We start from the raw sequence: 26,586 nt of genomic DNA on the forward strand, positions 1-26,586 counted from the left end.
TGTTGAATATTCTCTGTATTTGACAGATAACGGATTATTTCGACCTTTGCAAAATGGCCGCTTTTACAGACTGCTTCTAGTACATTTATTTAACGTTWAAAAAATCCTACTGTGAAGAACAGGAAGTAGCTTGGATAACCGTCGTTTGTTGACACGTCGTATTCCGAATGTGAGTTTACTTTAAAGTTGTGATATTGCACATCCTGTTTATATTAGTGTAATTTTGATTATACATTGGGGTATCGAACTGTTTGTTGCTAATTGTATGCTGTCGAAGAGGGCGAGAGAGAGGTCTTTCGCGAAGACCATTCCAGATTGTTGTGTAGTTTAGCATAGCTAATGTTAGCTGTCGAATAATACATTCTTTTTATTTGCAACTAGTCTGCCCATGTCGGTTGAAATATGTCTTGTAAAGTAAACAGACCAGTAGACAACACGAACACAGATACAGTGCTTCAGAAAGTATTCATACCCCTTGACTTATTACACATTTGTTACAGCCTGAATTCAAAATSTATTAAATAAAAATAATTGTCACCCATGTTTTTAGAAAATTTGAGCACATTTATTGAAAATGAAATATAGAAATCTATMATTTACATAAGTCATTACACCCCTTTGCTATGACACTCCAAATTGACATCAGGTGCATCCAATTACCTTTGAACATCCTTGAGATTGACCACCTGTGGCCAATTCAATTGTTTGGATATGATTTAGAAAGAAACACACCTGCCTAATATAAGGCCCCACAGTTGACATTGCATGTCAGAGCAGAAACTATACCATGAAGTCCAAGGAACTGTCTGTAGATCTCAGAGAGAGAATTGTCATGAGGCATATATCTGGGGAAGGGTATAGAACAATTTCTAGAGTGTTGAAAGTTTCTAAGAGTACAGGGATCTCCATCATTGGGKAAATGGACAAGAATATGGAACAACCCAGACTAGAGCTGGCCGTGCAACAAAACTGAGCAACTGGGCAAGAAAGACCATGATCTAGGTCTAAGAGGTGACCAAGTACCCAATGACCACTCTGACAGAACTACATAGTTCCTTGGCTGAGATGGGAGAACCTGCCAGAAGGACAACAGTCTCTGCAGCACTTCACCAATTGGGCGTTGGGCCAGACGGAAGCCACTCCTGAGAAAAAGGCACATGACAGATACATAGTTAACTCTTTGGCCTGAATGTGAAGTGCTATGTCTGGAGAGAACCAGTCACAGCTCATCACCTGTCTAACACCATACCTACCTACCGTGTAGCATGGTGGTGGCAGCATCATGCTATGGGGATGCTTTTCAGCAGCAGGGACTGGGAGATTGATAAGGATAGAGGGAACAATTAATTGAGCCAAATACAGGCAAATCCTTGAAGAGAACCTGCTTCAGAATGCAAGTGACATTAGATTGGGGGAGAATTACGTTCCAACAGGACAATGACGGCAAGTATACAATAATGTGAAAGTCCTCGATTTAATCGATTTTAAATTCGTTACAACAAAATGTGGAATAAGTCAAGGGGTATGAATACTTTCTGAATCCAATGTATCTTTGGCACTAGCGTTAGCTTGCTACTGTTTTATGATGCTGTCCAACAATGGTTCCTCTTACTATGTTCCATGCAGGGTTTTTGTTTGAAGCCAGCAATCATGGATCCCAGCTGGAAGTCAAGCAACTGAAAATAAAACCAAAAACCCACTGAGCCATGGAGAAGTTTGGGATGAGCTTTGGGGGTGGCCCCAGCAAGAAGGAGCTTGTGGACACCATAGAGACTCAGAGAAAGCAGATGGTCCAGTATCAAACACGCTTCAAGGATGTSGTCAGGGCCTACAAGAGCCTGCTGAAGGAGAAGGAGGCTCTGGAGGCTAGTCTGAAGGTACTGACTGTCTCCCAGGAGGTCGACCTCAGCCAGCGTGGAGATGACGGCTCTGCCAGTGGCAGCCATTTGACCTCTGAATTACAAGATGATCACTGCTCCATGCACAGCGAGGACAGTCTGGACACAGCAGCCTCCGCCGACACTGCTACCAGCATTACCAGTGGGAGCACCAAGGGCGACCAGGCTGAAGAGGAGCAGGGTAGTAGCCCAGGAGAGATGGGAGCGACCGGGCCTGGAGGCCCCTCAGTGTCCCAGAGGTCTGAGGAGGCTAATGGGTCAGAGAGCGGTATCAGCTCCAGCAGTAGTGGAGGGTCTGAGGTTCAGCAGCACCTTACACCCCCACCCACCTCTTCTATGGAGGTTGACCGGAGGGTTCTCCAGCTGAAGACCCAGCTGACCACCCTGACCAGCTCCCTGGCCACGGTCACGCAGGAAAAGTCCAGGATGGAGGCCAACTTCCAGGCCGACAAGCGGAAGATCAAGCAGGACATGGATGAGCTCCAGGGGAGGCTGGAGGAGTCCAGGAGGCAGCATGAAGCAGAGATCCATGCCCTGCATGAGCAGCTGGCGGAGAGCAAGGCTCGGGTTATCACCCAGCAACATGAGAGAGAGCAGGAGCAGGGTGACCACGCCCACATGCTCAGAGAGCTCCAGAAATTGCTGCAGGAGGAGAGAGGCCAGAGACAGGATGCCGAGCTTCGGCTGGAGGACGCCAGGGAGGTCCTGCTGGAAGTCACACAGGCCGCAGATCGGGGGCACGATTATGAGGCCCGGCTAAAAGAGGTGACCCAGCAGAGGGAGGAGATGAGGAGGAGCCTGCAGACTGCGGAGGCGGAGAGGAACAAGCCAGACCCCCGGGTGGAGGAGCTGCAGCGGGAGCTGTCGGCACTCAAGAACCACTTTCAGCAGCAGATGCATCATGAGATCAGAAGGGTATGGTAATGATTAGGAAAGACTGTACAGTAAATCCATTTGAATTCAATCACATTTTAACAGTATTTAAACAACACTTTCCATGTATGTTTCCTCATGGAGTAGTTAGTGGTCAAAGTGACTTTTTGGACCTGAATGCCAAAACATTCAGGAGATAAAGGTACTCAAAGTTGACCCATTTTTCATACAGGCATTTCCATGGTAACGGAATTACGCTATGACTMTGATTTTTCACTTTAAAATGTATACCAAACAAGACGTTAATTTCAAAGTTTAACATTCCATACAACTCGATGCGCAAGGACTACTTTGAACAATTTACACAGAATTTCACAAAAACACATTGACTGGAAGAACTGTGCAAAGTTTGGTAACAGAATTACAGTAAAATCTCCCAGTTTTCATTTGTTTTATGCGACAACATTTTTCAAACACTTAAATATCTGCTCTGAATTAAGATTCAAAGATGTCTGCAGAAAGAATGGGGTGTCAGCTATGATATGACACCTTAGTTTAACAACAAAAAATACTTTGGTTATTGAACTACAGTAGGTGAAGTGGATTTACACCCTGTAACGGAATTACAACACAGGTCCCTGATCTGTACAATCCAGAAATGCATAATTATGGYTATGAATATCATTATTTTCCTGGTGATGTATCCTGAATAGATACACAAAGGTGAACATGCATAATATCTTTCTTTTGCACATTTGGGTATTTTACACACTGGCTATTATTATAATGAGCTCTGCCCCCAAACAAGACCGCATTTGGTTGGTCTTTACCAGACCAAATCTGAACCATTCATAGTCTTATGTTTCATCAGTTTGGACATCACAATAGAGTACAGTACAATGAAGTACATAATACTGTTCTTTACTGTACTGTGTGCTCTGCTGTACTGTCCAAACTTGTGAAACATAAGAAGTCTATGATTGGTTCAGATTTGGTCCGGCCAGGGCGGACTGACGAAATTTCAACAACTTTTCAACGTCCGTGGACATCTGGTGCTCAGTGGGCGAGGATGCTTTTTACAGTAAATGGAAAGGGGGTAGGTGTCGAGTTGGGAGATTGTAGTCAATTCAATTGCAGTAATTCTGATACATATTTTTCAGTAATTCCATTACCGATTTGGTAAAAGGATAACGAGTTTGAATCACTTAATAATTCATTAACAAACTTGATATCAGTAAAAACACTAACTAATTGGTAGGTCTACCTTGTTAGTTCTGTAAACTTTCATTATCCTCCTTCATGAGGGAGAGACATTAGAAAATATCTTAAAATTTGGGTTTTTAGTGACAGAACTACAATGCACAAGGCAATGTTTRTTAAATTTACAGAAGGCAATGTTTATTAAATTTACAGACGGCAAATTTATCCAAAATGAAATGTTTATATTAATTGGCAGCGGTCTTTACGTCAACATTATTGTGTTTTGATGTATTCATGATACCTTTTTTAAGACTTTTTCTAGTAGATGTGGTCTAAGACTCCTTTTCCATTTGTTTGACCAGATATCAAAGCCTTTGCTTATTCCTAATTTGTAGGATGGAAAATGGTTGAAAAATGTAATTTCACAGAAATATAGACTCTTAACTCTCATTTGATATCCTCTTTTTATTTTCTTKACCCTTATTCTCTTTTACAGCAACGACCTGGGGAAGAGTTACAGGGGGGAGGAATGAGCCAGTTGGAAGCTGGGGATGATTAGGTGGCCATGATAGTATGAGGGCCAGATGGGGCATTTGGCCACGACACCGGGGTTAACACCTCTACTMTTACGATAAGTGCCGATGTGTGGACCTCCAACCATCTTTGGGGTATCATTTGAAAGTTTACATTTCAATTTTATTACCATTTTAGTACATTTATCAGCCAAAACTTGACACCCACCCTGTATTAAGGAGCATGTTGTCTCAACCGATGGCGGGCAAAACACAAAAACCWTAGATTATGTAAATTTGRGTCTAAGCTACAGCGTATGCAAATATGAAAAAATATTTGAGTTTATGCATATTTATATAATTAACGTTTCAGGTAAAATAAATAAATTCTATWAAAAAAAATACAAATCCTCCCAAGAAATKATGAAATAGTTTGACAACCCTGTTTTTAAGCTTTTAAATGATATCAATCTCAACAGTTTATTTTYCAGTGATGAAAACATGGATGTCTCGGGGTATGCAAAATAGGTTAACTTTGAGCAACTATATCAACTAAATCTCTTGAATGTTTTGGCATTCAGTATCAAAACGTCACTTTCTGAGCACTTTTATAATGGGTAAATATGTATGAAGTGTTTCGTTCAAATCAAAAGGGGTGCTGTCAGAAAGTGATTGAGTTCAAATGGAYCCACCCTGCATTGATTTTACAAATGTATCCTGTATTAAGGTGAATGACTTGAACATATAAAATATTTGATGACCTGAATTTTACCAATGTATTCTACACCCCTTGACCTCTTGTATTAGAAATATCTTGATAAAACATMAATTCCATGGCAGAGAATAACATGACATTATAAGGACACTTGCTTTTCAGGGAAAGGAAGAAGGAACACAATACATGAACTGTTGTCTTCCATTGTCTATTTATGTCTCATGGCTGTCATGTGCCTGTCCTTTCTCTATCTGCAGGTGTCGCAGGCAGAGGAGCGTCTACAGGAGCAATCCCAGCTGGAGGAGGGCCGTGTGGCCAGCCTGGAGTTGCGGGTGTCTGAGCTGTCTGAGCTGCTTGGGGCCTGCGAGAAGGCCCGGCAGAGGGACCAGCAGAACGCCCACCGGCTGAGGGAGCGCATCCTGCAGCTGGACACGGAGAACAAGACCCTGGCCATCGCCGCTTCCACCCGGGGCTCCCCCCTGGACCTCAGCATGGACGAGGCCAGCCTGGATGTGAACGTGCTGAAGGAGCGCCTGGAGAAGGTGAARAGGCTTCTTCTGCTAGCCACACAGAAGAACCATCCAGAGCAGACCATGGAGATAGAGAAGCTGGCTGAGAAGGAGGGGCGGCTGGGTCAGGGGACGGGCAGTGGGGGGGAGTCGTCAGACGGGGAGAAGGCCTCGGCGCTTTACTACCAGCAGGAACTGCGGCAGCTGAAGGAGGAGTTTGAGCGCTACAAGGTGCGGGCGCAGGTGGTGCTGAARAACAAGAACGCTAAAGACTGYAGCCTKGYCAAAGAGCTGGAGGAGGCCCGTGACCAGCTGGCTGAGCTCAAGGAGAAGTACATCAACCTGCGTATCCATGACGACGAGGCAGAGGCCAAGCAGCGCCGGGAGCTGGAGGAGTGTCAGCAGGGGATAGGGATGCTGCAGCAGGGTCATAAACAGGAGCTTGACCGGGCTGAGGCCCAATACAGAGAGAGCCTCCTCAGGCTGGAGGGGGAACTGCACCGGCAGAGGGACCGCACTATGGCCCTGCTGCAAGAGAAGGACCAGGAGYTGGAGAAGCTRAAGTCTATCGGCTACAGTCTYGCTGGTTACAGAAGCCACCACAGCGACGAAGGAGACACAGGGGCGGACTTCAGAGCGACCGCGGACGGCGGCAGCAACAACAGCAACAACGCCAACAACATGGATGACTTGGCGCAGGAGGAGAGTGACATCATCACCCAGGCGTTGCGGCTGGCGGGGCCCAACGAGCCCACGCTCCTCCTGTACGYYGAGCAGCTGGCRAGAAAGGAGGTGGAGATCGGCTCRCTGCGGCGGCAGAARCAYCGGCTRGAGGAGGACGTGCACCAGCTGCAGGGGAGACTGATCGCCAACGGGGAGCGCTACGACGAGGAGGTGGCTGAGCTCCGCGGCCAGCTGGACAAACGGCACAGGGACCAGGGCAGGGAGGGGGCCAACCTGGAGTACCTCAAGAACGTAATCTACAAGTTCCTCACCCTTCAGGACACCAGGGGGCGTCAGCAGACCCTCACAGCCATACTGACCATCCTGCACTTCAGCCCCCAGGAGAAGCAGGCGGTGGTCAAACAGCACCAGAACCAGGCGTGGTGGACGGCAGGGATGAGGTGATGATGAGTGCAGCTCCTCACTCTGCAAATAATGAGAACTCATTTGAAACATTACGACAGTCAACAAGTGTGTGTTTAGTTTTCCTGAATAAAGTCTATTTATTTTGGTGTGTTTTCCCAGGATTCTGGTGTGGTGACAAATGAAATGGCAACCAACATTTGAGCTTTGACACTGTTGATTACATTTTATTTTCCTCAAGACTTTATTCAAAATGATTGCTTTATGTGTGAAAGCACACATCGGATTGCGCAATCTAATGAGTGGCTCTAGAAGTGTGGGTTTGTATTTGTCACTGTCACTATGTGAAGCAGCATGTTTGGTTGTTTTGATTCTTTGATAAGATAGAATCAGCATGAGGCTCACATCTGTTTCTGTCAAAAGGTAACCAAATATTGACTGTTCTTACACAGGGATAAGGACAGAATCTAACTTTTAGACAACCTCAGTCTTTATCACCTGTGTGAGAGTTGTTTTTCTCTTTACAACACTGATTATCTCCTGGGTTGTCCATGTCGGTCAAGGGACCTGCGCCACAGGTCAAATTTTGTTGTCTGAGGTTCCTCATCTGCCTTTGTTCACTAGTGATCTCCTGCTTCTATTTGAATATTTAAACTATACTTCTGCATATGTTGAAAATAAATCATCGATTGATCTTGGTGAGATAGACTGCGTTTACACCGGCAGCCCAATTTTGATATCTTTCTACAAATAGTTTTTTTGACCAGTCAGATCAGATATTTTACTAATAGTTGGGATGTCTGTGTAAACACAGCCATAATGACGTTAAAGGAAAGATTCCCTGTTCAAGCAGGCAGAAATACAGCCGGGTATGATGAGTTTTGCATCATATTGAAATAAAACCAATTAGTGGAAAAGATTATGCAAAACTCTTCATACCGACTGTATTTCTTTCTGTCTGCTTGAAGGGCGAATAGCTCTGATAAACATGAAATGATCCTGGGAATCGATAGAACGTTGCTCAGAGATGCACAAATACGATAACTTCTAAATGGGTAAATCTTTCTTTTTTAATACTGAGCTACTATCAGCTTTAAAGGGATTATTCAGCCTTTATCTACTTCCCTGAACTCATTTTATGTTTCTGTCTGCAGTTTGAAGGAAGTTGCTAACTAGCGTTAGTGCAATGACTGTAAATCTATGGTAACCGCTATTACGCTAGTAGATACCTTAGACTTCCAGTCATCGCGCTAACACTTGTTAGCATTGGCTCACTAAGCTAACTTCCTAAATAAAGTCATAAAATGGTATCCTGGAGTTCATCTGACTCTGGGGAAGTAGATAAAGGGCTTCATTGCCAAACTCTCGAAGTTTCCCTTTAATGCTAGATKTTTTGTACATCATTGTATGATAAAAAACGGAATACTTTGGTTGGTAATTACAKTATTTTCTAGTATACAGTTGTGTGTAGATAATACAATGTTTATTGATGAAATCCATAGTTTTGATTCCCTCAACATGAAAATTAAACAATTTTTATCTGCGATTCTCTAAACGTGTGGGTGCATGGATGTATCACAGCCTTTGAGTTATCTTTTAGCACAGTTTCCAACTTTTATTTGTAACACTAACAGTATATTTGCATCAGAAACCATAAACTTTCTTTATATACAAAAAAAACAATAGGTTATTACAAATAAGTAAACACCAGGATCCAAATAGTATATCAGTATTATCAATACTCATCTGCAAACTGCAGTTTACTGCTTCCCTAGTGACCAAATGCCTTTACAGTACTTCACAAAACAAACTGAAGAAAAAGTATTTAAGTACCACATATACTGTACCTATTTGAGAAATAATAGAGCTGTGTTTGAAGGCAGCTCAATTCTGATCTTTTTCCACTAATTGGTCTTTTGACCAATCATAACAGATCTTTTTCAGAGCTGATCTGATTGCTCAAAAGACCAATTAGTTCAACAATGATCATAATTGGACTGCCTATGTAAAACGCAGGCCTTGTAGACAGACAAAARGGAGTGAGGTAGAAGCCCTGATCAGCTGCATTTGTTTTACATTCACTGTTAACCTGCAATGTAATGAGTGGTTGTAGTTTAGGAAAGATGTTAGCTGATGGATGAATRTCTTAGCAGAATTAGCTTGGAGCTGGTGTGGCTTTGGCTAGGACTGGCACGGTCAACCTCGAAAAAAKAAAAAAAAATGCACATACCCACAACATAATGTACTACATGTGTTTTATGCACTCATTGACCACTATAACGTTAAATAAATAAGCTCAGTTCAGCCATATGTCTATTGTGCACCAATTACACCGCATGGCCAAAAGTATGTGGACACCTGCTCGTCGAACATCTCATTCCAAAATCACGGCCATTAATATGGAGTTGGTGCCCCCTTTGCTGCTATAACAGCCTCCACTCTTCTGTGAAGGCTTTCCACTAGATGTTGGAAAAGGGACATGCTTCCATTCAGCCACAAGAGCATTAGTGAGGTCGGGCACTGATGTTGGGCGATTAGKCCTGGCTCGCAGTCGGCGTTCAAATTCATCCCAAAGGTGTTCGATGGGGTTGAGGTCAGGGCTCTGTGCAGGCCAGTTAAGTTATTCCACACCGATTCCGACAAACCATTTCTGTATGGACCTCGCTTGTGCATGGGGACATTGTCATATCGAAACAGGAAAGGGCCTTCCYCAAACTGTTGCCACAAAGTTGGAAGCACAGAATCGTCTAGAATGTCATTGTATGCTGTAGCGTTAAGATTTCCTTTCACTGGAACTAAGGTGCCAACCCAAACCATGAAAAACAGCCCCAGACCATTATTCCTCCTCCACCAAACTTTACAGTTGGCACTATCCATTGGAGCAGGTGGTGTTCTCCTGGCATCTGCTAAACCCATATTCATCCGCCTGACTGCCAGATGGTGTAGCGTGATTCATCACTCCAGAGAACATGTTTCCACTTCTCCTGAGTCCAATGGCGGTGATMTTATGCTTGTGTGTGGCTGTTCGGCCATGGAAMCCCATTTCATGAAGTTCCCGATGAACAGTTCTTGTGCTGACGTTGCTTCCAGAGGCAGTTTGGAACTCGGTAGTGAGTGTTGCAACCAAGGACAGATGATTTCTACACGATTCAGCACTCGGGGGGGCGTTCTATGAGTTTGTGTGGCCTACTACTTTGCGGCTGAGCCGTTGTTGCTCCTAGACGTTTCCACTTCACAATAACAGCACAGTTGACCGAGGCAGCTCTAGCATGGCAGAAATTTGACAAACTGACTTGTTGGAAAGGTGGCATCCTATGACGGTGCCACGTTGAAAGTCACTGAGCTCTTCAGTACGGGCCATTTTACTGCCAATGTTTGTCTATGGAGATTGCACRGCGGTGTGCTYGGTTTTATATACCTATCAGCAATAAGTGTGKCTGAAACAGCCAAATCCACTAATTTGAAAGGGTGTCCACATACTTTTGTACATACACACAAATCTAAACTGAAATCTGCAATCTAAGCTTGTGTAACCTGGATATTTAGAGGTGTTTCAATGTAGTGTGATTTGTTTGTGCTTGATCAATAGAAAATACTGAGATTGATGAAAGCCTCAAAATGTAGTCACTTAAATGTAATTCACCCCTTTTATGGGTTTAATGACAAATAAAATAAATGTAAAAGGTGCATATGCTAGTTATATTTTATGCTAACAACTATGCATGTTACATCTAAATGTCTGGATTAGAGCAAAAGGCTATACCCACATGTCCCTCTTCCCAAGGTATATGCTTCAATCCCTCTAGTAACAACCACGATACTTAGTGAAGGCATAATCTCATAAAGCCTACATTTCAACTACTCTCGATTCCCCTTGACCTAATGTTACTGTCATGATGAAACAGCTATGTTTATTATATTACCTACACTTCTAGTTATAAATCTTCATTATCTTACTCAGAGGGGGTAGTGGTTTTGGTGATGGCAATACTTTTAGTTTCAGGTTGTTATTAAAAAGACGTCAAACAAAACACTACTCAGTGTCAGTTTCTGTATATATACAGCAGTGCGTCAGTGTTAACGTCAGTATCTGTGTAGCACAGTCTGCAGGTCCTCTGGTAGAGAGCTGATGACAGTCTGGAGGTATCCTTCTAGTTTCTCCAGCACCCCTTCTTTCACCGGGAGCTGCTGCTTTCCAGCCTTCATCTGGAGTGGGGGACACAGACMGAGACTATAGTACGCAATGGTTTGTGGCACAGAATTCATTTCCCAACACTAAATATAGAATGTTACAAATGGCACCCGTTGAGGTGAGTGTAATGGATATATTGATGGGTTTTACTGACCAGTTTCTCTCTCAGTTTCAGAACCAGGTCCACGATCTCCACCTCTGACTTGTCTTTGGTCCAACCCAGCAGGTCCTGGGCGAGCAGATCATTAACAAAACATTAAACTAATCAACTCTTATGGGTAGGGAAAGGACTCCTAACTGAAGTAAAGTCAGTGGAGTCRTGTGGTTGAGTTTTTTGGTCACATGAATCTCTGTAAGTAGAGTTAAACTAATGTCTTTAGGTGTGAGTGAACAAGGCTGTGGGGTCAACTCACAGCATCACAGACGACCTCTAGGTGGAGACATTCTAGTTTCTGGGTCATCTCCCTGTGTCGCAGGCGATACCAGCCATCGAAGTTGGGGGACCTGAAGAATTTCCTACAAGGCCATACATTGAAGTGCAATGCATTATGGATGATTTGTTTAGAAAAACATATGCCACAACAAGATACAATAGTTAGAAATGACAGATGAGCTGGCAGGTGAACATACTCACCTGTACAGGCCAACCCAATCCCCTTTAAGCACAGAGGTGAGCTGAGGTCCAGCGTGCTCCAGAGTCCCCATGAACTCCTCCTGACTGAAGGGACGGCTCTGAGGAGGGGTCTGAAACACACACACACACACACACGTTATTACCATATTCAAACAGTATCAACATACTATAGAAAAAGGTTTGTTATCAATATCACCCACCTTCCAAGGAGTCACAGACCTCTGCAGAGGCATCAGGCTGGCCAGGTAGCGTTCCTGGGGGAAGACAGCCAGAGAGACAGGTGGTACACACAGCAGGACAGACAGACAGTCTATTTAGGGGTGGGATGTTAGTGTGATAGGGAAGGCAGTCCCCTCACCAGTGGGATGATGAAGCTCTGGGTGAGTTCTAACAGATGTCTCCTCAAGATGGCGCTCTGCACCTCAGACGGCCTCTTCCTCTGGATCCCTTTAAGGAGTCTTTTGATGAGGGACTTGTCTTTTTGAAGGAACATTTTATGTGCTGTGTAGATACCTACAGGTAGGGAGAACATGTTCTTACACACTAATAACTCACTCTCTCAAACCATGTTGGCTCCATACCTCCAGATGTTTTACCTGGTTTAGTGTCCAGTGTTTTCAGCTTGGCTAGTTTCTTCACCTTCACCTGCTTGGGCAGATCACCTGACATCTTGAGTTCTCCAAGGCGTATAATGTGGGGCCAGGACTGGAAGGTCTTTATGAAGAAGGGATTAGTGACCCCCAGAATTACATTGGGACTGGAGAGAGAAAGGGAGCAGGGTGAGTTGAGTTGCCCCCCGGGTATGATAGAATATAAACCCAGTGTTTAGAGTAAGCCCTACTCACGGTGCCTGTGTCCTAGTGGTATACTCTTTAAACTCAGTGTCGTGTATGGTGAAGTAGGGCCTGTAATCACAGCAATASCGCAGTGGCGCGATCGAGCTGTAGGATGGGAGRAATAAGAATTTMAATTTACAAATTCACCGAGTTACATTGAGTTACGTTACATACACGTGACGCTAAATGCCATACATCATATGGCATATTTCATGCATTTTCTGTTTACCTCACTAGGGCCAGCACTGTTTCCGAGGAGACAGTGGGAGAGGGTGCCATGATGACCACGGGCTCCCCGAGCAGCATGAGTTCCCAGAGCATCTGCAGGTGGATCAGGAAGGACTGGAAACACCTGGGCAGGTCAGAGGGCAAAGGTCAGTTCATATACAATGGACGCTGCTTTTACTAATATAATGCATCCTCAAATTAAACTGAAAATACAGCTAAGTTCAAGCCATGTAATTTACATAAACACAAACAGATACATAACTATTTACASTATATGAAGTTTAGATTTTCACTTACTTGAACAGGTCAAGCTCATGTATGGTCGGTAGCATCATAGGGGCTGGTAGAAGATTCTGGTTATAACAGAAACATACTTTTTTAGATGAACGGTCCTCTAGCGATACCTATCAACTAACATCAACTTTACTAACATCATGGAGCAGTCATATTTTTATGGGCATGTGGCCCATTACATAAAAAGCTACACCAACCTCCTTTTGTGCCTGTTTCTCCGGGCTTCCCCCTGGTTTGTCGTTTTTGGATGGGATCCTGACCTGCATGACCACGCCCATCACAGGCAGGTTGAGTGTCAGCCCTGGCACCGGAGATTGCCATTGGTCAATCTCGTTGCACACTGCAAGGTGGGAGAGTGAGAAAGAAAAGGTTAGGGAAGTAGAGTCCAGGCTGTACATTAGAGCCCTAGGTAACTATAAATGGGAGATGAATTATAAATAAGATAGACTGGGAAGAAAAAAAAAAAGACAAGAAGTTATATCTCCCCACCTGCTTCAAGGCAAGGCTCCAACTTCTCAAAATACTCTGGAGCTATGATCTGCAGCAGGGACTGAAAGAGGTGGACATACGGTAGTCTGGACACCAGTACAAGAGACTAGAGAGAGATAGAGAGTGAAAGAGAAAAGGCAGGAGAGAGAATGAAAGAGAAAACCAAATGTGATTACATTGTGGTTCTGGTGACGAACCAGATCTGTAACATAAGCTTCTCACCTTCTGAAAGTAGCCTCGTTTGACGGCGGCGTCCTTGACTTGTCTGAAGTAGACATAGCCATAGAAATGGGCCAGCTCTCGCTGAGSGAGAAAGGGAAAGATGAGAATAATCAAGCTATTGCAATGACAGACAATTAGTGGTGGCTGACATTATATTCCACTCCAGTCACGGATTTAAGATTAGCTGTCCCTACCAGAGAACCAACCATAACCCTAAAAGGTAAGCAACCAAACTGTCCCTGGCCTGGACCACTTATTCAGTCAGACCGATGACAGACGCCCAATCCCAAATCAACCCCTAAGACTAAGCCCTACACACTTGTGGCAATGTGAGAGGATTTGGTTGATATAAGCAATATGGTGAAACTTTCACCTAGCCTATCAGAGGGTAAGGTGGAGCTATTACSCTATTGCTTACACCTGTCAAATCTAATCAAATCTCCAAAAGTGTGATTTGGGATTGGGTCAGACAGAGGGCTCACCTGTAGTGTGACAGGTGCGTCTCTGCTGTAGGCGTCCTCCTCTCCRAACCAGGAGCCCCTGCGGCCCACAGACTGGCGCAGTCTGAAACTGAACTGGGTGTCTCCAAGGCATCCTGGGAAACACATCACACAGGTCATGTGACTGATATAGATGTTTGGCCCAATCCCAAATCGACCTCTAGACCCTACACATGGAGATCTGAGTGGATTTGACAGTGCAAGCAATTTGGCAGGGATCATCAACTTGATTCAGCCGCAGGCTGATCTTTGCTTACATTTGTAGACAATCACATGTATCTCTCTACTAGGTGTGGGAATACTTGGGAACAGATGTCCAAAATTAAAGTCACTTKGAGCTGATTTGCTAGTGTTTTTACAGTCTTTTGTGTCCAGCAATAAAAATAAAAACATTTTTAAACAATTGCTGTTTTTGCTCAGAAAACTTTGGGGGGCCAAATAAAATCACCTGTGGGCAAAATTCGGCTCGCAGGCCGCCAGTTGGGGAACCCTGCAATATGGTAATAGTTCCAACTTCTGATAGGATTGGTGGAAGTTTCACCATATTSCTAAAAGCCATCAAATCATGTCAGATCTCCACAAGTGCCTAGTGTCCTGGATCGATTTGGGGTTGGTCCTCTGACCGTAATGTATTTCGTGATGATAGTTTGTGTAATCTAATACACTAACCTGAGTAAGAGTCAGGGAAGGACAGGTAGCAAATGCTAGTTTTCTGGAGTTTAAAGGAGAGGAAGCACAATCAGGGACATACACAATTATTGACAGGCAACTAGCTTGTTATGTATGTGGGGCATCACAAAAAGAGCATAAATTAATTTCCTACCTCCTTCTCAGTTAGTTTCACATCGTGTGGGTACACAAGCTGGAATAGAGGAGAAAGTGCCAAAATGTCATGTCACTATTCCACAYATGCGCCGGCAGGCCAGATTATGAAACACATGAGAGGTTGATGTGGGCCAARTTACGTGGATCATGTTGATTTCTTTCTGCAAGCAAACAAGACTTTGTACACAAGAACATTAGCATGCTAGCTAGCTAGATCAGATGTCAACAACACCTGCTAGGGATGCTACAGTACAGTACATTGCAACCCCGCAATACCTCTATGGCTTGGCCGAGCTCGAGGTCGAAGGTAACRACGCAGACACACTCCAGCCACGACGAGAAACGGGCCCATGGCAAACTCGATTCTGTATTCTCTGCCGCATYTGCCGACTCAACAAGACGCGATTCGGAGCTGTCTAACGGGTCCATTACGACTCAGAGGTCCATTTCCTCATTGCCCTGAATTATTGTGCTGCCCTGTTGGCTAAGCTATTTACTTCGTGACATGCAAGCAAGACGCGTCGCCCTCCAGTGAGAAGGGCTTGAAATGACAGCTGAATCCCCCTGTCCTGTAGTAACAGTAGATAGTTGTTCAGATAAAAGCTAAAAACAAGCGAAATACAAAGACTGCTTTGAAATCTACATAACTTTTCATATGATTAAAATGTTTTCCCCGACGTGTTTATTAACGCAAAGAAATAGATTGTTGAAAGGGAACGGAAATGTATCAGCTCATTCTGGTACATGTAGTGGTTTGATTATTAATTTAGAAGGAAACTCAACACATTCAGGTCCAGACTAAACTACAACTCCCACAATGCATGCAGCAGGGCGCTGTCACATGGACGTGCGGTGAACCGGGTTGTAGTTCACAGCTAATGCTAGTTTTTTTGCTCTCACTCYTCATGATCCTGGACCGAACATGGCTTCAGCTACAGACCCCTGCTCATTTTCCTCCTTCTCCAAGTGCGTTACCAAGCACCTGAATCTCACCTACCATGTGGATTTTGACAGCCATGTCATCAAAGCTAAGGTCGCGCTCACCGTGGAGGTTTTAGTGGATAATTTCACGTCTTTGGTACAGTATTCATCTCATTTCTCAATCTGGTTAGCCAGCAAGCTATTAAACTAGCTAGCCAAGTTCATTCATTCTTGCTAGAAAATGCCTTTGTGTTGCTACTAAACTTGACGTGGGAAAAAGCCTTGTTTCAGTACACCTTGTTTCAGTTGTAAACCTTGTTTCAGTTCACCTGTTTCAGTACACTGCTACAAAGCATTTGGTTGAGTTTATCAGACACAACGTATCACACACTGCTTCAAGACAAGCTCTGAATATCACTCATTGTAAATCTGATCATTAGTGGGTCAATTCAGGAATAATATGTAGCTAGCCATATGTGCTTTATGGCACTGTTCTGCTCAGTGACAGTAAGACTTTGACAGGTCGAGTTGACATGTGATACCAGGCACGTGAACTTTAGAACTGAGTTCATACTGTGTTTCTCAGAGYAGGTGTAGGAAATGTAGTCAGCGACTTAGGGCCAGGGAGAGACAGAATGATGTATTTCTTTTGGTGACAGCTGTTTTACAGTCACAATCTGGGGGAAGATGGATGATGTGGTTCTTGTAGTTGCTGACACACTGTTGGTTACCCAAACTTATTGCCCCACTTCCTTTTTCTTTTTTCTTTCCTCTCTCTCTCTCTCCATCCTTCCTATGATCAGACCCTTGACACGAARGACCTGAAGGTCTCTAAGGTAACAGCCAATGGACAGGCAGCAAAGTTCACTCTGGGACCCAAGCACAGCTTCATGGGAACCCCTCTGGAGATCACACTGCCCTTTGACCTCTCCAGGTAACCACACCTTAGGGGCCTGTTCAGGAGGATGTAATGTTACAGAACCTTAAGATAGAAATGAATTGTGTAGAACATATATGATTGTTTGTCATATAGAGTAGGGGAATAGTGTCTTCTCTATTCACTTCATTTCTATCTGTAATGTTCAGAAGACTGCACATCACTGATTGCACCCCAGGTAACTCAACCCTCAGACATTGAACCGATGGATGCTGGTTTAGGGGTAATATTTAGTGTGTGTGTGTTTGTTTGTCAGGGGTCAGCATGTGATCGTGGAGGTGACTTATGAGACTGCACCTAGTGCTTCTGCGCTGCAGTGGCTCACTCCTGAACAGACTGCTGGGAAGAAACACCCCTACCTCTTCAGCCAGTGCCAGGTAACACACACACTGTGTGAGTTTATGAACATGCACAAACCTGAAGTATTTGTATTTATTTTTTATTTAATTTTTTTTACAAAAGACTGCGCCATGAACAGTACTTTTATGGTAAAAGTAGTTGCTGTGGCATCAAAATTGAACATTTACACAACATCTGCCCAGTGTAACTGTAGTCACACACAGAAACCACTTCTGTAGCTAGAAGTTCTTATCAGAGGAAAAGTGCTGTAGAATGGTCATAACCAGTGCCAGATGTGAGACGAATTATGCACTTCTACAAACATGAAACGTCTTAATTTTTGGTTGGATGCCAGTCTTGCTCAACKGTCATTTTAACTGTCAGAGTAGTTGTACGACTGCCTCAAAAGACATCACAAAAGAACACTTTCCCAACCCCGTCTTCTGCAACATCTGGCCAGTTGTATTGTAGTCACACACARAAACCTGTGCTGCTCTTTGAAGTTCTTAGCAGAAGAAAGATGTCATAATKTGATCGTAACCTGTGCCAGTTGAGGTTGCTTTTGCCCCTGCTTTCTTTCTTCATTATATATCCCTCTTCTCCCTCTTTTTCCTGTATCACCTGTGTGTCCAAAGGTGCAGTGTTCAGCTGCAGCACAGATAAGCTTTATGAGAGGACCTTGATCATTGGCTCCTTTGTCGCTGATATTGATATTAACAGCCTTCTCTATTATTGCACTCAATAGGACTTTGTTTACTTCAATTAATTCTATTTGTCCCCTCTTGGAGATAAATCCCGATTAGGTGGCGGATGTAGCAATGTGCTAATAACCACCTCAAACCCCTCCAGGCCACCCATTGCAGGAGCATGGTACCCTGCCAGGATACCCCCGCTATGAAACACACCTACTATGCCCAGGTGTCTGTCCCCAAGGAGCTGGTGGCTGTGATGAGTGCTGTACGGGACGGACAGGAGCCTGATCCCCAGGACAGCAGCCGGGTCATCTACCGCTTCAGACAACCAGTCAGTGTCTCTATTCTCTATCACTTTCTATCCATCTCTCCATCCAACCATCGATAGCGTAATACTGTCAGTCTTGCTTTTTGGCTTGACTGTTCAAGGTACAGCGCTGCCAAAGTAGCTGCTGATCAAGCAATAAGGAGTTAATTACAAGGAAAGTTTAGCCAGATAACAGCCAGATAACAAAAGGAACCCGTCGTAGCATGCCTGCAGTCTGAATGAAGTACATTCTCAGAGACTGGTGTTGGAGCAGGTACATGGCTGTGTGTGTCTGACCGCTGTGTTTGATTGATTTCCCCATTGTTGACCTTTGACACCTCCCAGGTGGCCATGCCCTCTTACCTCATTGCCATCGTGGTGGGAGCTCTGGAGAGCAGGTACACACACACACACACACACACACACACACACACACACACACACACACACACACCCATACATGTAACTATTGCCCTGTTTTCCTCCTAATTATTTCTATTAGTAATAAATGTTTGCTTGTTGTTTTACAAGAGAGATTGGGCCCAGGTCTCGTGTTTGGTCAGAGAAGGAGTTTGTGGACAAGGCAGCTTTTGAGTTCTCAGAGGTGAGTTTCTCAGTATTTAGTGTATCTGTGAGGTACGTCGGTGATATGTCCATGTCCCACTCATTCTACATCAGCAGAGTTTAATATTGAAATGTGTGTGTGACCCTCTCAGACAGAGACCATGTTGAAGACAGCTGAGGACCTTGCGGGGCCGTATGTGTGGGGCCAGTATGACATCCTGGTCCTGCCCCCCTCCTTCCCGTATGGAGGCATGGAGAACCCCTGCCTTACCTTTGCCACCCCCACACTGCTGGTGAGACACCGTACACACATCACAATACCAAATACACCTGCCTGTGTATTCTTTTTTTAACCTTCCTTTGTTCCTATGTTTATCTTCTAGGCTGGAGACAGATCCTTGTCCAATGTAAGTAATCACAGTTCACAGGTGTCCGTGTCTTCTCATGTATGTGTTTATATCTGTGTATGGGTGTGTTAACCTGTGTCCTCCTGTTTCTCTCCAGGTCATAGCCCATGAGATCTCTCACAGCTGGACTGGCAACCTGGTGACCAACAAGACCTGGGAGCACTTCTGGTACGGCACAGAGAAAACATTCTATCAATGTTCTTCTCTCGSTTGAATGAATGGGAATGATATCATGTCAATTGGTGAAATTAGCCATAACTGAGTATCAGACAAATGGGATGGAGAGATAGAAAAGGAAGATCGCTTTCCGGAGTTAATGAGTTCATAATTAGTGTCTGTGACCCTTCCTTCTCCAGGCTGAACGAGGGTCACACGGTGTACCTTGAGAGAATGATTGGCAGGTCGATGGAGAGTGAACAGTTCAGACAGTTCAAGGCCATGGGCGGCTGGAAGGACCTGCAGGAATCGGTGAGAGAACACTACACCCACACATGCATGAGTACCACTGTAACACTGTTACACCACACTGATACCACAAAGCCTTGGTTCAACATTTGGCAGTTTGAAGTGACTCATCCAATGTTTATTATATAATCTGTTTATTTTTCCTGAGTTTGAACCACCAAACACAAAAAAAAAAGAACATATGGAATCGGATATTTCAAGTCACATTTCAAACACCTTTTCGTAGGTGTTGAAGCAGACATACATCTGATTCCTGGCCATGCGACTTGTCTAACGGCCAATCAGATTAATTTGCTCCTCAAGTGGTTTTGTTGGCATATTTGTTTGCTTGCTACTACTCTATTGACAGTTTGACAAGAAATGTGGTAGCTAACCAGCTTCACCAACAAATTGAGTGAGGGATCGGTAGAGAGGTAAACAGTACCTAGCTAGCTAGTTGATTGCTGTGGCTAGCCAAAAAATAAGGACCGTTGTTTTGAAAAGTTAGATCATCTTGACATTTGAGGCTTTAAATGTGTTTCTAATCTATGATTTGTGATCATTCAAAGTAAACTAGAACGTCCCACCTTGGCTTCTACATAAACTTGCTGAATAGGAAGCACCAGCACGCCAACCAATCAGCCTACACCACTGTTGCACAAAACCTTCGTTACCTATGACAATTAGCGTAGACTGTCAGCTAATGATGCTGTCTGAACACACAGAAAATCCGGTCTGTCACTTGTAACCTGCTGTCTGGACAGTCAGTTTTTCCAAACGGATTTGAGCATTGAGCTGCAGTTGAACAAGGCCCTTAAGTAATGTCTGACTTCACTGAAAGACAAGCCACTTACATGTTATTTCTACCTGTGTGTGTTTGCGTTTGTTTGTGTAACGTGCGGCGTGTGCACATGTGGTAGCCGGCCTTATCTAGATCTGTTACCTCTGTTCTCCCAGGTTGAAACCGTTTGGGGCCAAACAACCCTTGACAACCTGGTTCCAACCTGAATGAGGTGGACCCCCGACGATGCTTCTCCCGCTGTCCCCTACCGAGAAGGGGTTTCGCTCTTCTAAATACACATGGAGGAGCTTATGGGAGGACCTGGTGAGAGAAGATAGAGAGACACCAACCAATCCAACACACACACAGTTGCATTTCATTCACGTAAAATTTTTTGTAATTTTGGAAGTCACTTGCTTCGTGTTAATTTGCTGTGTTCTCTTACAGAGGTGTTTTATGGGTGTGAAGTCGTACATCCAGATGTTTGTACAGCAGCGTCACTAAGCTGAGGAGTGGAAGAAGACCTCTTCACCTACTTTTAAGAACAACGTGTACGTAAACCACACTCTCACCTACCAACTTTGCTATCAAAAGCCCCTTTGCTGTGGCTCCTTGAACGTTTCTCTGTTTCACCTTTACCTGCTCCCTTGTCCGATCTCAAGGTGACATCGCTGAAATAAGGTGGACTGGAACGCTGGATGCACACGCTGGGATTGCCCCCGTTCAAACCACAGTGGTGGTTTACCTTACCAACCATCTTCACTCGAGAGTCACTCCATCTGGCTGCCTGTTACACCTTTTGAGCCACACTTTGTTAGTTTGTGGTCTTTTTAAGCTGTTTAGCGTTGGTTTGACTGTTCACTGTCACCATCTGAAGGTGTGTGTGTGTTTGTGTGTGTGTGTGATGGCATTGTGTGTGTGTGGTGGGTGGTGTGTGTGTGTGTGTGGTGTGTGTGTGTGTGTGTTGTGTGTGTGTTTGTGTGTGTTGTGTGTGTGTGTGTGTGTGTGTGTGTGTGTGTTAAATCAATGCCACCCTCCTCCTCCAGATATGACACCACTATGGCAGACGCCTGCATCGCACTGTGTAAGAGATGGGTGAAGGTGAGGGTACATGCTCCACATTGATAATGCATTTGTTCTAGAACCTCATGATGGTAGAACACAGCATTTTTACAMGTTTTTCTGTATGTTAATTTYTCTCTCCCTCTCTAGACCAAAGAGGGGGATCTGGGGAATTTCAGTGAGGTGGATGTGAAGACTCTCTCCACCCACCAGCTTATAGAGTTCYTGTCTCTGCTCCTGCAAGAGGTAGACACGCCTCACTGTCACTCACCTGGTCATCATAGCAACCTTCCATAAGCCATGTGATCGTTCTATTGGAATCCAAAGCAGACCAATGAGCGTATCTTCTCCCCCTAGGAGCCCCTCCCCCTCAGCCATGTGAAGAAGATGCAGGAAGTGTACCGACTCAACGCCTTCAACAACGCAGAGATCCGCTTCAGGTGAGTTCCTGTTCTGGGGTCCCATCGTGCAGTATGTACAGGCAAAGTGTGTGTCATTGTCTCTCACRGTTGGCTCCCTTCTTCCAGGTGGCTGCGGCTGTGTGTCAAGTCCAAGTGGGAGGATGCCGTTCCCATGGCGCTGAAGATGGCGACAGAGCAGGGGAGGATGAAGTTCACACGGCCACTATTCAAGTAACCAGCGGCGCAACTATCTGAGAGACAATCTCTGTTATTAGATGCCATGCGTTGTTGTGCTTTCTGGATCAAATTATTTCTAGGCAGCATCTTGTTAAAAACACGAGTCCTATTCTCYTACTTAGGGACCATTTGTGCTTGTGTTCTACCTAATCCCTCTCTTTCTCCCTCCCTTCTTTTAGAGAGGTGTACAACTTTGATAAGTATCGTGAGGAGGCGGTGCGTGTGTTCATAGCCCACCGGGCAGCCATGCACCCAGTAACGTCTAATCTGGTGGCCAAGGACCTGAAGGTGGACACTGGCAAGAGCACCTGATTCTAATTGGAATCCCACCRGAAGCACTCCGAGGCCGGCATTTTTATYGGGACATACCCCACCCCATTGCCCAAAACGACCGGAGAAAGCTAGAGAGAAGCTTCCTGTCACACCCCCACCTTTAATAACTGTCTACTTTGCTCGGCAGCTATTCAGAATTGTCTTGTTTCTGTTTGTTTTACATTGAGGTTTATGATACGTCGAGCAGAGTTGGGGTCAATTCTGAATTTAATTCAATTCAAACTAATTTGCCACAGCCCACAGGAAGCAGAATTTGAATTGAAAGAAGTAGAATTGAATTCAAACCAATTAAACTAAGACCTGGAAGTCTATTAATTTGACAGATATTTTATAAAAAAGCATATGCCACTTATTAATGCAAAGAATACACATACCATTTTAAATATTATGGCTCTATTCAATCAGATCCGCTTTAGCAGACATCTGCATAGCGGTTGTTTTGACAACRGAGGTGGAACTGTTAAATCTACAAGTGACTCCCCAGCTTTATACCTAAAGCGGACATTGCCATTGGCTGCATGGCGTTGCATTAACAGAAATCCCATGAAGCCTTTTTTACAAGTTTGAACACAGATGTAATCTACACCTCGATTAGGATGATAGAAGTCGTCATTATTTTTTTTAAGGATTTTTCAATTTGGGCATGATTATTTCTATGTAGCCTACACTTTCTTGTCCTGAATTTCTAATGCAAATGAGACTATTGCYGGTTAACRCTTGATCTGATTGATTATAGGCTTTAGTTTGATTATAACTCAAACCAGTATTTTTCTTTGTCATGAGATGATAGCTTATTCCCTTTCATACTAGTGTTTGATCTAATGCGTTCTGGGAAATGTATTCGGATATTTAAAGACATTAAGGAAATTATTATAGACAACCCACAACATGATCTTAGAGTATTTCACACCACTGTAATTATTTCAAATAGTTTGAAGAGAATTCGCAACTCAATTCAGAATTGACCCCAACTCTGACATCTAGGTATTCATCTCAGGGCAGAAAAGTAAAGAAAAAAATCAGTTATAAGATACATTTTTWAAATTTTGGGAGGGAAACTGATTTTAGAATGGTTAAATTTTGTCCAGATTCAAATACAGAACCTGTGTGGATTAGTTACAATATCTCATCCTTTATTTGATGCCATTAAACACCATGATCATAGAGTAGTGAATGTCTCGTGTTTTTTCATGATCAGTTGACAGTATTAGGCAGTTTCACGTCCCAGCATTTGCCCTCTAGCAGTAGTCCTGAGAATTTAAGAATCTGAGAGATGGTTACCAGTCAACACTGGACTACAGACTTCCATCCCAATCTGCTGGCTTCAGACAGAGAGAGAAGGGCTGATAGGTAGATGTGCTGGATCTGGTATATGTGCTGTGTAGGATATAGGGCACCCAGATTGAGGCCAGGATTCAATCCGATTGCGGGTTATAGGAATACAACTTGCGATTGAGCCAGCATGCAGCTTTTACTGGGAATGGGATCTCTRGGAACACGGGAACATTGCCTTTAAAAGCTGCAATGCCTATAACACGTGATCTGATTGAATCCCTGCCCGAGTTTGTTGCTCTGGGGTTGCGGGTTCAAATCTCCACTCTGTGTTTAGAATGTAGCCTCGGAAATCCAAGACCTAAGGCAACAGCACTAATATGCTGGAACATTAATGTGGGAGGCAACCCATCTGCCTGGACTATTTTGAATGCATTTTCATAGTCTATGTTAAATATACATATAGGAAGAGACATGTTTATAGTGTAAACGAGCTGGTGCCTCAGGTGTWAGGAGCTTACCCTCCAATGACAGGTCATGGGTTCAAGACCTGCGTGCAGCACTGGAACTCTTTAATTCAGAACGAGGGGATGAGTCAATGAGCAGCGGTTACTGAGACAATCTCCCAGAAAAAGTGGGCACTTATTTGTTTTCAATAGAGACTGCTCTATATTTAAAAACGAAGGGCCCTATTCAATCTGTATCGCTGATGTGTTACAGATTGCGCAATATACATTTCAAAGTAGTTTCCAATTACTGCTGACATATGCAGTCTCCGCAACGCGGAAACATTGCCATTAAATTACAATTGGGCTTTAGAGCCGAACTTCCGYGATACCCATCGATCTTGATTAAAAAAAATAAGCGGACACTTTTTCCAGGCGGTTTTCTCCATAACAGTTGCTGTCCACGTTTTCGAACCCGTGGAATTGACCCCCCCGCCTCCCATCCAATCAGCCATCATTGTGTGGCAGCCACTCCCTCAGGTGGCCTTGACTCACCGACCAGTGAAGTCCTCAGTATCCAACCATGCTCCAGAGCAGGCACCTGGATTCATGCCTACAACCATGTGCTTTGGKGGCCAGAGCCACAGACTCCCTTACACTTTAACACTTCCCTCTGTATTTTTGACAGAGAGTTACAGAAATCCACACAAAACAGGTGTTTTGAACCTACAACTCTGTCTACAAGGCAGGGGATTTAACCCCAGAGCCACAAACTCCTTCACATACTATATCTAGCCACTCCCCTTTATACAAGTGGCAGGTTTAGACAGGAATGAACAAGCTGAGAGTAATCCCAGCAGCTATTTCTGACTGAACACAATATCCACACCTGTGCAGGAGGCAGACTGCATAAGAAGTTTCCCTCCCTATCTCACTGGAATCCCCAGCCCCAGGTCTTCCTCCCATCCTCTCCCCTACAGGAGTCCCCCTCAAATGTTCAAACATGACAACATGATGTCAGAATGTCTGTCTTTATTATCCAATGTGTGAAGTAAAACATCATTCATGTCATTTTAAAAAGGTTTTAAAAAATTAGTACCGTTTCTTTTTACATAATATACATTTTTCTAAATGGTTAATAAATAACAATACAAATCATTCACACATGCCACATATCGCCATAACAACAGCCTGGGTGAGTATAGTGAGCATAGAGCCATCAGTCTCAGAGGCCCGTCAGTCAGRGGTATAGCAGGATGTGTGTAGCAGTGGGGATTGGGGAAACATCTCCAATCCTAAAAACTGATCATCCATACACAGTCCCGCCTTGATCCTGGTCATAACGTTGTATCAGAGGGGAAGTGACCTCACAACCGTGACCCTGATCGCAGCTTTAGAGGGGAAGTGACGTGTCTGTGCTTAGGCCCAGTTGTTCAGGTTCAGGCCCAGTTTTGCAGGATAGAGCTCATGCCCAGTTGTGCAGGCCTCGGGATAGAGCTCATGCCCAGTTGTGCAGGCCCAGGCCCCGGGACAGCATGATGGCCTCCAGGTCTCTGTCCTCCTGGCTCTCCTGCAGACGCTGCTCCTCCAGCAGAGACACCAGAGCATCTCTCTGCTCCACCACCTCCAACATCTCCCCCAGGATTAGCTTCTCCTCAGCCAGCTCTGCCTCACCCTTCAGGTGGTCTGAAAGAGAGGGAGAGAGGGAGTKAGAGAAGGCTGAAAACAGAGAATTTATTACGAGCGTTATGGTACTGTGTGACGTGTGTGTGTTTGCATATGTATGTGTACTTACCATCCACGGCCATCCTCTCTCTGAGCTCCTGTTGAAGACGGCTCTGTCTGTCCTCCAACTCCAGCTCCCGAGCACTGAGGGAGAGACAGTTGCCATGGAGACAACATCAGTCCACAGGGTCGAGCACAAAGACACTGATGACTCAGATAATTGCATACTGCGCCCAGGCATACTACACTGCTCAAAAAAATAAAGGGAACACTTAAACAACACAATGTAACTCCAAGTCAATCACACTTCTGTGAAATCAAACTGTCCACTTAGGAAGCAACACTGATTGACAATAAATTTCACATGCGGCAGATCCGGGACAAGGTAGCATGTCAAGTGAAACAGGTCAGGCGTTCCGTAGTCGCAGGCAGAACAGTGAACTGACACAGCGCTGACCAGGTGGACTGGGGACAGCACAGGAGTCATCAGGCCAGGTAGTCCTAAGGCATGGTCCTAGGGCTCAGGTCCGCAGAGAGAAGAGATAAGAGAGAGGCAGAGGAGGCAGAGAGGAGAATTAGAGGGAGCATACTTTAAATTCACAGGACACCGGATAAGACAGGAGAATACTCCCAGATTACAGTATAACAGACTGACCCTAGCCCCCGACACATACACTATGGCAGGCATAAATACCGCGAACAGGA

At 44.4% G+C, this 26,586-nt stretch overlaps 4 protein-coding genes across 5 annotated transcripts in view; 2 read left to right on the plus strand and 2 right to left on the minus strand.

Annotated features, from left to right (window-relative positions):
* Nucleotides 1-84: 84 nt before the first annotated feature.
* On the plus strand, nt 85-7,443 carry gcc1 (GRIP and coiled-coil domain containing 1). Its single transcript, XM_023969306.2, has 3 exons — nt 85-169; nt 1,627-2,813; nt 5,456-7,443. Exons 2-3 carry the CDS (start codon nt 1,707-1,709, stop codon nt 6,833-6,835), a joined length of 2,487 nt encoding a protein of 828 aa, XP_023825074.1. The 5' UTR covers nt 85-169; nt 1,627-1,706; the 3' UTR covers nt 6,836-7,443.
* A 2,983-nt stretch (nt 7,444-10,426) lies between these two features.
* On the minus strand, nt 10,427-15,685 carry dennd6b (DENN/MADD domain containing 6B). Of its 2 annotated transcripts, none has more exons than XM_023969473.2 (17): nt 15,290-15,685; nt 15,012-15,050; nt 14,858-14,900; nt 14,171-14,283; nt 13,689-13,769; nt 13,467-13,527; nt 13,175-13,317; nt 12,981-13,036; nt 12,685-12,807; nt 12,465-12,560; nt 12,216-12,376; nt 11,978-12,132; nt 11,820-11,873; nt 11,620-11,729; nt 11,399-11,501; nt 11,140-11,214; nt 10,427-10,999 (listed from the first exon to the last, which is right to left on the minus strand). In XM_023969473.2, exons 1-17 carry the CDS (start codon nt 15,440-15,442, stop codon nt 10,877-10,879), a joined length of 1,689 nt encoding a protein of 562 aa, XP_023825241.1. In that variant the 5' UTR covers nt 15,443-15,685; the 3' UTR covers nt 10,427-10,876. The 2 variants fall into 2 exon arrangements, with proteins under 2 accessions (XP_023825241.1, XP_023825240.1); XM_023969472.2 differs by having other exon boundaries at nt 13,467-13,572.
* Nucleotides 15,686-15,883: 198 nt separating this feature from the next.
* LOC111951309 (leukotriene A-4 hydrolase) lies at nt 15,884-22,833 on the plus strand. Its single transcript, XM_070434698.1, has 17 exons — nt 15,884-16,091; nt 16,738-16,868; nt 17,128-17,248; nt 18,060-18,233; nt 18,555-18,607; nt 18,741-18,813; nt 18,926-19,066; nt 19,157-19,180; nt 19,278-19,348; nt 19,537-19,648; nt 20,853-20,865; nt 21,087-21,138; nt 21,452-21,506; nt 21,618-21,713; nt 21,825-21,907; nt 21,995-22,099; nt 22,285-22,833. The coding sequence occupies exons 1-17, from the start codon at nt 15,936-15,938 to the stop codon at nt 22,415-22,417; spliced, it is 1,593 nt and encodes a 530-aa protein (XP_070290799.1). The 5' UTR covers nt 15,884-15,935; the 3' UTR covers nt 22,418-22,833.
* Nucleotides 22,834-25,173: 2,340 nt separating this feature from the next.
* The window catches only part of LOC111951310 (protein-methionine sulfoxide oxidase mical3b-like), a 47,765-nt gene continuing 46,352 nt past the window's right edge, over nt 25,174-26,586 (minus strand). The window contains exons 29-30 of the mRNA XM_023969368.2: nt 25,952-26,053; nt 25,174-25,842 (exon numbers count right to left, since the gene is read on the minus strand). Of these exons, the coding sequence (XP_023825136.1) occupies nt 25,655-25,842; nt 25,952-26,053 (290 nt within the window). The 3' untranslated portion in view covers nt 25,174-25,654. The remainder of the gene's footprint in view (nt 25,843-25,951; nt 26,054-26,586) is intronic.

Source organism: Salvelinus sp. IW2-2015, linkage group LG24 (genome assembly GCF_002910315.2).
Source record: "Salvelinus sp. IW2-2015 linkage group LG24, ASM291031v2, whole genome shotgun sequence".
Classification (NCBI taxonomy): domain Eukaryota; kingdom Metazoa; phylum Chordata; class Actinopteri; order Salmoniformes; family Salmonidae; genus Salvelinus; species Salvelinus sp. IW2-2015.